This window comes from Gavia stellata, chromosome 1 (genome assembly GCF_030936135.1).
Source record: "Gavia stellata isolate bGavSte3 chromosome 1, bGavSte3.hap2, whole genome shotgun sequence".
NCBI classification, from domain to species: domain Eukaryota; kingdom Metazoa; phylum Chordata; class Aves; order Gaviiformes; family Gaviidae; genus Gavia; species Gavia stellata.
In genome coordinates, this window is record NC_082594.1 from 71,025,530 (window position 1) to 71,038,855 (window position 13,326).

Below are 13,326 nucleotides of genomic sequence, written 5' to 3' on the forward strand. Positions count from 1 at the left end.
AAGATGTGCCATTCTTGCTCTGAATTAGAGCAATTTACCAATTTACCAAATTGCTTCATCTTAAGCACGTGAAGAACTCTGCTGAACCTGATTGCTGGCTTACGTGATTGGCAGTAGGCATAGGTTTATGCACTTCACTGAACATGAGTTTAAACGATGCCACTGAGCAGCTGTGTGACGTGGAATAAATCACTTCAGAAAAATCCCTGGTGTTTTCACTAGTGTAAAACTGAGATCGCTCCCACTGGCAGATTTTGAAAAGCACTAGAAAAATGTTTTTATCTGAATAGTAGATAATAGATGAATTCATGCTTAACTTGCATTATTCCATTTCAGAAAAATTAGTTTTGAAAAAACCTATCATAGCAGCACAGTAATGATAATTGCAGCTTAATTACCCATAACTGATTCTTTATGCCCTGCAAGAATTTATTCTCCTTCTATACTTGTCTCTGATATCCATTAGAGTCATTACAACTGTGAGTCTATAATTACATACTGTGCATTTTAACATTCTATGCCAGTTTGTGCTCTCTTCTTATCTTTCAGTTAATTTCATTACCAAAACATCAAGAAAATTTCCATATGAATTTTCCAGAAGTTTTTCTGATTTGATTTGGGTAGGTTTGGGACTTAATGAAGCCCAGTGAGCCAGTTCTTAGGTCAGAGCATCTGTACATGCACGCAAGTCTGGCTCTGCCAGCTGCTCTGTGTAGTCTCTGCATCGTGGTAGGATCCATTGATAGGAAGTCCACATTTAAGTTTGGGACTACATTTAAGCATTAGGTGGAGGTTAGGACACAACTAAGTGCTTAGCAGAACGGAGGTTAGATTATGTCGATGTTATGTTTGAAGTTAAACAAATGCTTAAGCCTGCAGTGGGGTTGACAAGGCTTTTGACAAGGCTCTTCTAGGAAGACCCAGCTCGACTATCTGCCTCGTGGTACCACCAGTAGGAGACACAGGGTTGCCAAAACCCAGGACTCCTCCTTGTTGCAAGTCAGCATGCTCTGTGCCATATACATGCAAGTGGGTGCTTAGCACCGGTCAAAAATTTGGTAAAATCATTGCAACAAATCAGAAGAGGAAAATGTAAATTCCCTCTATGCTTTGCTTTCTCACAGGTCTAGCCTGGCTAATGGATTTCTGTCTGAATTGCCAAAGGTTAATATGCATGAATATCTGGCCTAGGAAAGCGAGCATGTGCATTACACTCTATCGCCTTCATCAAACACCAAGGGAGACAGCGGTACCCCAAGGGGCTAAGAACATTTAATGGCTGAGGTGAAAGATCTCAAACTAAAATCTCAGTTTTCTTACTATCTCTCTGACTCACTAAAAGCTCCCAAACACATCATTTACTCTCTTCAGTCTTTCATCTTTGCCTGTTTGTAAGACTAGAGCCTTGCTAACTATACCGATGGGACTCTACCAAAAATTGTCCATCATATCCCCGTGACAAGAGCCGAGGCAAACAGCATTTTACAATCCCTTCACTCCAACAGTTGTTTCACAGCCAGAAAAGCGTTTTTTCTGTGGCTAACATGGCGTGGGCAAAATTGCTTAGGAGATGCAAATACCAAAATAAAATGGAAGTGTGGTAATGCCTTTTAATGGACAAATTATGCAGAATGACAAATACGAGGTTGTGCAATGAAAATTTCACACAGAGGGCAAATAAAATTTGAGCTGTGTACAGCAGTTGGAACAAATTAATCTGACTTTCGCAAGCCACATATTTACCCCATAGAACCACAAGAGCCTGAGAATGAAATGTTAAAGCGAATTTCCTGTTAAAATTTAACAAAGGAAAAAAACCCTATCATTTCCTCAGCTGGAATGGACATACTTTTATTGAGTCAGGGATTTACTTTCTTAAACTACTTCCTCTCTACTTCTCTCCCTCCCTAGTTTATTATTGTTTAGAACAAGAGTGGGATAAATCAAGGAGATAAGGAGAAGGAGTAAGATGGTTGGTATTTCTAGAGCAGAGTTTTTACCCTTTATCGGAGCCACACGATCACGGAGTGAAAATTAAGTGACTGCAGTTACCTGATGTTCTCCTTCAACTTCCCCAACCAGTAACCTCCACAGCAGTCCATGCAGCAATACTGGCACCTCACCCTGCATTTCCACACCTCCCTGAGTAGCACCAACACCACGATGTGTTAAAAAACCTCTTAAAAACGGAGGTTAAGTGGAAAGAAGACAGTTGTTACCAGCCTTCATGGCTTTAATGGGCTGGAAATAGACCAACAGCTGGGTGCTGGATCTCAGCAATGAATTTGCGCATACTGGAAGTGAGCTGCAGCCAACATTTTTACAGCTGCCGGGCGCACACAGCTCTTCGAACTTGCGTCCCCTATATGCACCAAAATAGCCCGGCAGGCAAGGGACGCCCCTCACGTGCAGCTGAAATCCTGGCCATAAAGCACGTTCCTCATGTGGCAAAACAAGCCTTCTCACAGTTAAGTTCCCGGGATTGCTTCCTGGGATTGCTGCTGGACTGCTTGGGATTTTAAGGCAAAGTAAAAGCCAGCAGCAAGTAAACCGGGCCGGCTGTGACAAGTGCTTACAGAACACTGCACAAGCAACACGGCACAATTCAGTGCTGGTATTTCCTCAGCGCTATTAGAAGAAGAGAGAAACAGCTTTGGGCTGAGATGCTGCAGCTCACAGGTGGGTAACAGGGCACTGGACAGTACGGTGGAAATGCATTTGCGTTACTATTAGCAAATTTGTTGCCTTGGACCATCCTGATACAGCCGAGTCCTGTGTTGAACGCACAGTGCCGAGCCCCTCTCCACCACAAGCTCTTCTCTTGCATTTGAAGTTGTTTCTCCGACAAGTTCTCTTTTTAGCAATATTACACTCTTCATCCCAGACAAGATACAAGCTGAAGAAGTAACAAGCTGTCTGCACAAAGGAAGGTAGCCCACAAAACTAGACTTTCTCCCCCTTCATATGAGGTCCTATACAATCCTAATGCTCTAGCATGTGTGTTTCAAGCAAAGCAACCCCCCGAAAAGGGCTGCCTCTTCTATCTTTTCTAATTTGCAGGTTTTAAACTTTGATCTCATGGGTAAGCATTCGGTACTTTTCATTACAAGTATTTAACTCGCATATTTAAAAGATTTGTAAAAAATTGTTTTAAATGCTCCTTTTGGTGTTTGGTAATTTTTTTCTCTGGTTTGACTACTGCAATTGTTCATTCTGAAGACGCACATGTTCTTTTGCTGCGCAATTTGTTCTCTTCTGCCCTGTGTACATCCCATGACTAGCTAAGGTGCTCAACTATGCTAAGTATGTTTAACTTAGGGAGGTCTTCAACAGGTCAAGAATGACTAAAGAAAACCAGCAGCTCCGGAGCAGCAACTGGAGCAGAGCTGGCAGGAGCCTGATCAGCAGTTGGCTGGTCCTGCTGGTTTTTTAAGCTCAGCCAGTATCTACACTCGCAGAAGCGGAAAAGCTGCGGGGCTTGAGGATTTCTGATACCTTTGTCCATAGGAAGCAAGTGAAACCCTGAAACATTTTTCAACTTACACCACATCCCTTGCCTTCTGCAGATGAAAGTGCGAGGAAAGGCAGGAGCCCGGGAACACAGACTTCCTCCTCTTCTAGCAGAGACCAGCCTAGTAGGAAGGAAACGTCTACTGCTTATCTCCACTTCAGAAAACAGACACAGCCCGTGGTGGAAAAACACGGGCAAAGGCCACCGAGAACCCCAGGGGCACATACAGCAGCTTTGCATCAAACCTGCTCAGTACTCATGGCTTATGCCTTAGAAAGCCTTGAGTTTTTTGGAGCCGTGCTTTTATGCCATGCAAGGGTCTGGCTCAGGATTCCTGTTCACCACGCTCTCCCGGCAATAAGCAATGCCAGCTCGCAAAAATCACATGCCTGAAAAGCAGTGTGGCGGGAGGGCACGTTCACAACGCACCCAGGCTCTCCTTTGTGCAACAACTTCTTTCCAAACCACTGGGCACTCACTAGCGTTTCTAAGCTTTTCACTTTTTTTCTTTAAAAGGAAAACTGTAATTCTCGAAAGAGCAACTGCACCCGGAGTATCTCCTTTAAGGAAAAAAAAAAGGAACAACAAAAAAGCCCTCAAAAGCCCACATTTATTGTCAAAGTCTCTAAAATTATGAGATTTGACAATAAGGCTTTTGTTCTTACGAACACATGCAACTAGGCAACATGCAGCTTGATTTCTGCAGCCAGTAGATATTCAAAATACTTTCCACATACAATAGGTGTCAATTTGACTTTATTTAAGGAAAAACGGGGAAAAAAACAGTAATTTCCATAATACACAGAAGACAAGTTAGATAGCACTGCAAAAAAAAGGCTGAGTGTTTTACTTGTCACCAGTCTGCTTTGCAGCTCTACGATTAGTAATTTTAATGCAGTTTGTCATTTTGTATTATTGTTTAGCATTTTTATAATCAGCAGAGTTTGGGGTTATAAATCACAAAAAGTGTACTACTACTACTATGAAAAACTAAAAAACCCACAAAAATCACTTTCAAATAAACCATAAATATGTGATGCACATTAGTGTAACAAAACCATTTTTGTAAACATTTTCTCCAACATAACATGTGCATAAGATAAAAAATAAAAACACTGCAGTCATACAAGTTAGGGTTACTTTGACTTAAAGATACAGAAAATTATTACTTATTAAAGCTTAAAACTAAACCTAGGAGCTTTTCTTTTCTTCTTTGCTTACAAAAGCACTGTTTGAAGAGTTCGATGTTGGTATACATAGTGGTTTTGTAATACTGTTTTTACCTCACCGTGTTGGCACTTCTGTGGAGGCAGAAGCTGCCAGGTGGGCAACCCCACCGAAGGAAGGAGATTCTCTCCCCGCCCCCCCCACGGAGCCTCAAAACTTCAACAGCACGTATCTGTGACCTGGGCATCCCTACAGTACTGGAGCATCTTCCTCTAGGTGAATAGCATCAGCTTTCAAGGACTAGATTAATTTTTGACCACAGAGCACTGGAAGATTTAAATCACGCGGATTGACATTCGATCGAATCAGCGTCGGCAAACTACACTACAGGGCAGCTGTGTGATTACACCCACGTCTACCATCACGTTGCGTTTCCAAGTCCCCTTTAGTTCATTATAGTACAAAAGGTTGATCGTTCTTCTGGCTGACCACACCGGGCCTGAAAAGAACACATCCTTCACCTTCAACACTATCCAAAAGTCATACAATTAAAAAAAATAGTTCTAGGTATTCCTCCGCCAGCAAATGTAAGGCTTTCTTGAGTTTTGATTCTTTTGGGGTGTGGGGGGGGGTGTGTGTGCACGTGTATGCGCTGGCGGTATGCATTTACCGCTCGCTTTTCAACCATCTACGATGTTCAAAGGAGAGTCTTCAGCAGCAACGCTGACTGGGGTTGAAGGATTTACAGCAGTCAGATCTGACACCAAGAGAAGTCGAGTCTGAGCTTTGCACACTTGGTGCTCTCGGCTCTTAATTGATTGTGTGACCAGTCACTCGAGCCATCGGCTTGACTGAGTTGAAGAATATGTGTTTAAAAAGCCCTACCTATCATGCCATGAAGGAAAGGTAACCGCAGCAGAAGACAAAGCCCATGAAACACTGAGAGCCTGTTCACTGAATGAACAGCTTAAGGCAGCTGTCAACAAAGTACCCCACCAAAGGAATTAAAAAAAAAGAAAGTGAAAACAAAAAGGAAAATGGCTGAATCGTGACACTGTGCATTATTACAACACCAACAGATTATTATACACTCAAGGTTTCTCAAGTAATGAACATGTAGCCATTAAACAAATTATTACTCTCAAGACATTTATTACAAATGTCAGAACTTATTCATAAAATAAAACTGACTTAAAAAAAAAAAAGAAAGAAAAAAAGCCAGAGCTGGGATCTTACATCTAAACACAGGTATACGCTGTTTTTATGAATAAGCAGTATTAACTACATTCTTAAAAGAGTTTTAGTGCATTGCATTCTTAAAAAAGAAAAACATCACCGCCCCAAAAATGGTTCCTACAACATTTAACAGTTTCTAGAACTAGCCTAGTTATTTTTACCTGCCTGTTACTAAGCCCACGTGTTAGAAGAATGAAACCTCTGGTTTTAGGCTAAATTCAGACTTCTATTAAGGATGAAACTGGTTTCAAAAAATGCTTGCTTTACCAAATTTTGTAAGCAAATTACATTAATCAGTGTCTCACTGCCATACCGCTACCACTATTGCCCCAATGGACCACTCTCTCCTCCTGCTGAAACTTGCTACACAATAACAGTCAGAAACCTTTCAATCTGGTAGTTTTGGTATTAAGATTAAATTAGACATTAATGGTTTTAATCTAAAAACGTATAAACTAAACCACCTCTTTTATTTTATGCATTAAAAACAATGAGGTAGGCACAAAAAATAAACATATGTAGTTTGGATTTTATTTCTCTTTTTTTTTTTTTTTTTTAAGTTCTGCGAGTGCAGACTGTGGTAAAACTGTTGTTGCACTTCTAGGTTTAAACAAAAATTAAACCTTTAACTGAGGCAGTGCTAATACTGTGACATAACCAAGTTCTGGCCTAACACAGAATCATTATAGAAAATGAAAATTTTTTTCTATTTTTTTTCCCTTTTTTTCTTTTTTTTATTTTTTTCTTTTTTATCATCTGCACATGTTTCAGGCAATACCTGGTACACAGAAAACGACTAAAGTTATTGGCCAGGCCAAAATAAAACTGCAGAAACAAAAAAACCCAAGAATTCCACCCCGAGCCCCTTCCCACCCTCCCTGTCCCCAAGAAGTTGTTATCCTAGTCACTGTGTCTTTCACATTTTATAAATATTAACTTCTTAAAACCTCCACCTTCCTCTTTGTCCACATATTGTCACATTACAAAAAAAGAAATGTCAATTAAATACATTGTTAACATTACTAGACTAGATCTGCCCTCTTTCAGCCAGTCTGACTCTCTACACCACTTCTCACCTTCTCTTGCCTGCCTCCTGTCCATTCAACAGCATGTTCGTGGTAAGTCTGGTTTTTTTTCCTTTTTTTCCCCCCTCTCCATTTTAACACTAACAAACAGAGTCCTTCAAAGCCTAGGAATCCTGGAGCTGAAGGGAAAAGACGACCTGTAGCTTTCTAGCGTGATCCCAAATCTCAAAGACATTGTAGCACCTGATGGCAGTATCTTTACAGCACCAGCTGCATCGCAGCCTCAGTTGAAAAACAAAAAGAAACCTAACACCAGTGATGCCTGCACACACATTTACACAGCGTGCTGCATTAGTGCAGGTCTGTACTCCAGTTGAAAATAATTCCGAGTTACGAAGATCTCAGACTCTGGATGCCAGCAATTCCTCGCCAAATCCCACTGCTTCTACCAGCTCAGAAGAGAAGTCCTGCCAAGGGTCATGAAATAGACTTGACTGCTTCCACCCGACCGTACAGAGGCAAAGAAAACCTGCGAAGAAAAGAGATTGGTACATTCAACAGGTAGGACAGCAGAGGCTTTAATTTGCCTTCACTGCCCCTGATATTTACAGTGGAAATACTGTGCTGTGCTGGGTCTGGTGGGGATGGAGTTGACTTTCTTCATAGCAGCCTGTATTGTGCTGGGCTTTGCATGTGTGCCTAAACGGTGTTGTTAACACACTCGTGTTTTGGCTACCGCTGAACAATGCTCGCACAGCATCAAGGCTTTCTCTCCGGCCCCTCAGCCCCCAAAGGCCAGTGAGCTGGGGATGCGCAAGAGGCTGAGAGGGGCCAATGTCGGGACAGCAGACCCAAACTAACCAAAGGGTTATCCCATAACATACAACATCATACTCAGGGAAAGGGAGGGGATGGGCAGACGTCATGGTGATTACATTTTTCTTTCCAAGCATGCATTATGCATACTGAAGCCCTGCTTCCCGGGAAGCAGATGGACAGCCACCTGCCAACGGAAGGTTGTGAATGAACTCCTTGTTTTGCCTGGCTTGCATGCGCAGCTTTTGCTGTCCTTAGTTAACTGTCTTCATCTTGATCCATGAGTCTTCACCTTCCTTCTATTTTATCCCCATCCCACAGGAGAGGGGAGTGAGTGAGAGGCTGGGTGGGTGTTTGGCTCCTGGTCAGTGTCAACTCACCACAAGTACCCAGTTAAAGTACACGTTTACCATCTTGGCAAGAAACTAAGAGGGGAGGAATTATACCTTGTCATTGCGTTCACATAAGAACTTGAGTCTTTGTGCCCTTTTGTGCATGAACACACCATCCAAGTGTCCAGTTTCCACCGATCGTATTTCAATAGCTTTTTCTCCCCAGCCCATAATCTGGTTGGATCGGATGTACGCTTTGGAAAGAAAACACAGCACACAGCCCATTAGGACAGGTAGAGGGCAACATGGAGGAACTGAAAAAGCAGAGGAATATACTGAAACACTCTAGTTAAAAATGACCTGCATGTACATATTTTAACTACACACATGTTCAGAGTACTATTTCTGTCTTCAGCATCTTCATGATGCCTAAAAATACCTTTTTTTTTTTTTTTTAATTTCCCCATAGGCTTTCCACATTAGTAAGATACACCTTGCCTGAGCATTCATGACACAGTGGGAACCTTCCAACCTTCAATTAAATGGAAGGAACAGTGAGTTTTTACACAGGCTTTTTCTCCCAAGTGTGGCAAAGACACAGGCTATTTAGGCATTGACAAGGAGAAAGCAGAACCTAAGGTTTAAACAGACTAAACCCACTCCACTATGTCCTCAGCATCAGCTCTATGTCCCATGGTGTTATTTCCCCACTTTGAAGGAGTTTGTCAGCAAAAACAGAGAAAGAGAGAGAAAGGGAAAGCTAGAAAAAAAATGAGCTCGTCTCCTTTAATAGGAGTAATACTTCAAAAAACTGATCTTCTCGAGAAAGCCAATTGGTCTGAAAAGCGTTCTGTATATCTCAAAAGAGGTTCATACTAAGCTCTCCAAGTGGAAATACTATTATCTGTCATACTGCTTTCCTTTGTGCACAAATAAAGCAAAAAATCAAGCATTTTTCCTTAAGAGTGTCTCTGGGGAAGCAGATCAGTAGTAGCATGAGGAAAAAAAATCTGTTCTTGATAGCAATAAAAAAATCAAATAAAGAAGAAAGTCATCAGCATTATGAAAAGGTATATTCAAAAAGCAATTTGATGGATAGTCTTAGAAATGCTGCCAAAAATAACATACGGGAAGTTAATGAAGAATAAGCTGTTGCTTCTGATTTGCATGCATACTTAACAGAAAAATAAGAACAACAACAATAGCTCTTAGCAAGCAAAATTAAAAAATATTTAATTTTGCAGTACTTCCCTTTTACAGAATTTTTCTCATGTTACTTTTCAGTGACACTAAATCAAATTATCTACTACAGTATAAGGTACACCTATAACACTGCATATACCATCATGCTGGAAATTTATTTATTTTTAAATATGTCACTAGTGGTAATTGGGCCAAATAGCTTCTAAAAATTGTTAGATGAGATGTTCAGACGGTGTCGGCTGCCTCAGTGCCATTTATTTCACAGGCACTCCAGTCCCCAAAGGCTCTGCAATTTGCCAGCTGATAAATTCTCCTTGCTTTTACATCTAGTCAAGAGTTCACCACCACAGGAGTGAACATACTGTGCATGAAACTTCTTAGAACTTCCTCCTCCATTATTGTTCACGTTGCTCGAACAGCTATCAGCAGTAATCTCCTAATACAGGCGTCCGTTCCAAAGCACACAAATTTGCCCAAAAGGAAGGTGCGACCACAGCCCATGCTATGCTCAGCACCGAAATACGGCAACACAGGGAGTTAAGAGGGATCCCTGGTGTGTACTTGCTTCCATAACAAATCTGCGCCCATTTTACTACACTCATTGCTCCTACTCTCAAAACTATCTTATTTTGAACTGGAGAGATGGGGGAGAATTATCATGCTAGGATAGATGAGCAATCTTGCAGGTGAATTAAAGTGAATACATCAAATCAGACATACAGACTGGTATCTCTATAGAATTAGCCATAACATCTTACCCATCTGCCACCTTACATGTCTTTATACTGAAAGGTTTCCACAACTTTGTGGATGTCTAGCAAAAATTCTGCAGCAGCCTACAGAGGCCCTGATGAGTTTTTCACTCCTGAACTCCACAACTTGCTTGTTTGGCTTTTGTTCTTAAAAACTTAGTACAAAACAGATCCCTATGATTAGTCTTCACGTTGTGCAGCTGTTTTCCAGGAATATTACAGTTTTGCTGCTTCTGAATCTGATGTCAAACCTGATGCACCTTCCTTCTGCCCACGTGCACACACTGACACTCCCTAACAGCATGTTGTATTTGACTCTGCCAAGGCACTTACCAACTGAAGTTGGCATTTCTCCCCACTGCAGAACCACATCCTTGGTGATCCTTCCGTATGTGTTGACGTAAACTCCTTCATCCTCGTAGCAGACCAGTAGCTCCATCCCATCCGTGTTTGGGAGAATAATGATTGCGTGAGGTTGGATACTGCTCTGGATCTACAGAGACAAAAGAGAAGAGGAAGCCTTTTATTTTAATGCCACAGAGCCTGCACTGCAAGAAAGGGTTCAGTGATTTTTTACTTTGGCTGACAGCACGTTGTGGATTCACTCATTTTAGAAGTGCTGGCTCTGCTCTCCCCAAGCTAGACACCCTTACACAGTGACAAGAAAGACCTGGAAACCTTTGGGGCACAAATGCTCCCATCTTAAGGCAGACAGCTAAACCCAAGAAGATTAACTTATCTGTAGGAGTGCCTATTTCTTTCCATAGGCAGAAAGGGAGCCTGGGGCAAGCAGCCCAGATGCAGACCTCAGACCTCTGCACTGTCGTGAATAGCGCTTGGGGAGGTGCATCACACTTGGCAGGCCCATCTGACACCTCTGTGTACAACGAACAACAGGAAGCTTTGGGAGCTAAGGCCACCTGGTCTTTGCCAAACCTGTTAAATCTCATCAGTGGGCTGTCATGTCATTTCTACAGCTACCTTCCCTGCAGCCTCTGCAGTGCACTCAGCCATTTAGCTGCCACTCCTGAAAGTCATGTTGGCCCATATCAGACATGAGTGGGCAGCACCCAACCATGGAGACATCCTGACCATGAGGAGAGGACAGAGAGTGAGGCACAAGCCCTTAAGCACAGGTGGCCATATCTGCTTGGACCCCTCCACCCAATTTACTATGCTAGCAGTTATACATGGGGGCAGCCCAGTGTGTTGGTCATCTGAGGAAAGGAAGGGGTGGGAGGGAAACCAGGAAAGAAAGAAAAAACCCCAGCCCAGCAGCAGCTCTTACATGTGTTGGTAAATAAATATCATAGACCGATCCTGAATCCACATCAACGGCATGGAAGCCAGCGCAGGAACCATAGATCACTTTTAGTCTCTGACCCTCTTCTACGGTTAGATCCACCAGCAATGGCTTATGTACCAATTCTCCAAACGACTGTAAGACAACCATCAGTGAGATTTACTTTACTGCTTAGAACCATGGTGGGTTTTATAAAAACATGCTCTAATACACCTATTATGGGTTTATTCCTCCTGCGCGCCTCTGGCCTTCATCCACCAGACCAGTTAGGCTAACATGTCTCTCATAGACAAGGACAGATTACTCTGCACCCTGTTGCATTTTAATCACATAATATTGTAAGCTATTTTCTGTGGGGGTTTACTTTAGTTGGTCTGGTTTTTTTTTAGTAAGAATTGTATTCCCTAAAATTCAGGGCAATTTGACACTCCCATAGTGTTTACTTCAATTTGCACAACCAGCAGTAACTGACTGTCTGCAAATCAGTTTGGTAATTATACCAAAGCAGCTAACTTCATTCTTGCTGCATTCAAAAACATAACAATGCTGAGTATCACTTAATGACTTGTTCTGCTCAGATGAAGATGTTTAGACTTGGTTCACTTCTCTCTGCCTCATGTTTTTATTTACAGAGGCAAAACAAACAGTTGTGATATTGCATCATTTTGATTATTAGTTTATGCTCAGTTACAATTTAGAACTTTAAGTGTACTGCATCTTTGAGCTAAAGAAGCTCCTAAATTAAAATACAATACGAAGTTCATGGCAGATTTACCAAAGAACTTGTAATATGGCCATGATAAGATGTTGGAACATTTTTGTAAAAGGGGTAACTGCAAGTGGCTATGAGAAAATCCTACGTATGGCTGAAATATACTGTTACCTTAAAGGCCATAAATTTATGGTATGGCTTTGGTGCCCATGCATAGACTTCCACAGAACTCTTCAAAGCAATTACCAAGAACTTGATTCTTTCATATTTTACTGAAATTAAAACAAACAAAAAAAAATTCAGCAGCAATTCCAAATTCATTCCAGTTACTTCAGGAAAGCAGAAAATGACCGTATTTCTCCATACTTACATACGTTTGGAGGTTTTTAGTAACACTGCATTTTAGGATTGCTAATTCTATGTAGTTAAGTATTTTGACACATTTACGCCACAAAAAATCATTACTCTTATCAGTAACCCATCACCATGTTTCGAATTACCTAGTCAGTACACACTTATTTATACCCTTTTTTTTCCCCACATTAGACAGTGCTTACTCATTAAGACAAGAAAATTGGTTTTCAGACAGGGACATTTCCAATAAAAGAAGCCTACAACTGTGGCAGAGTGTATTGGCAGTTCCAGTCACAGGACTGGCAGTGGTATTTTGAGCTCATGGCAAAACTACCCAGGGGAAAGGAGGGAAAAAAGGAACTGAAATTAGAAGTTAAGAAACAAATCAATTTCAAAAGCAAAAGCCAAGTTTGACAGTGGAGCACCTTCCTTTGTCCATAAATCCTGAGATAACTCATTTGAAAAACAGAAAAAAAATCCACAGAATTTACCAGAAATGAAGTGTCATGACATAGCTGATCCACAAATTCTCGAATATATCTCTGTTCCCACATTCAAACAGCTGGCTAAATTAACCATCAAAAACCCTCTGTTCACTACTTCTGTTTTTAGGAGGGGACTGATAAAATCTAGAAACAGCTATTCAAGAAGTGTTGCTGGATCTGCATTTCCAGCTGCCATCTGGATTTGGGAAGGAACAGATCATGGGGACTTCCAAATGTTGAGGTTTGTTAACCTCTTTCAAGAACTCTTTTTGGGGGAGAGGAAAAAAAAATTAGCATTATTTGGATGACATCAAGAAACCTCAGGAGGTTTCTGCTACCTCTTTACCCCAAGTTTTAGGGGAATATGACACTATTCCAAAACAGTGAGTAATTCTGTACACCTTCACCTTCTGCCATTATATCTCCCAAC

General features: G+C 41.4%; 1 protein-coding gene across 24 annotated transcripts in view; it reads right to left on the bottom strand.

Moving 5' to 3' along the window:
• Nucleotides 1-6,805: 6,805 nt before the first annotated feature.
• MAP4K4 (mitogen-activated protein kinase kinase kinase kinase 4) overlaps nucleotides 6,806-13,326 on the bottom strand; it is a 162,398-nt gene continuing 155,877 nt past the window's right edge. For all 24 annotated transcript variants that reach the window (XM_059835337.1, XM_059835442.1, XM_059835450.1 and 21 more), the window contains 5 exons: nucleotides 12,229-12,329; nucleotides 11,331-11,480; nucleotides 10,376-10,535; nucleotides 8,202-8,341; nucleotides 6,806-7,468 (listed from right to left, as the gene is read on the bottom strand). In XM_059835337.1, coding sequence (XP_059691320.1) covers nucleotides 7,385-7,468; nucleotides 8,202-8,341; nucleotides 10,376-10,535; nucleotides 11,331-11,480; nucleotides 12,229-12,329 — 635 coding nt within the window. In that variant the 3' untranslated portion in view covers nucleotides 6,806-7,384. The remainder of the gene's footprint in view (nucleotides 7,469-8,201; nucleotides 8,342-10,375; nucleotides 10,536-11,330; nucleotides 11,481-12,228; nucleotides 12,330-13,326) is intronic.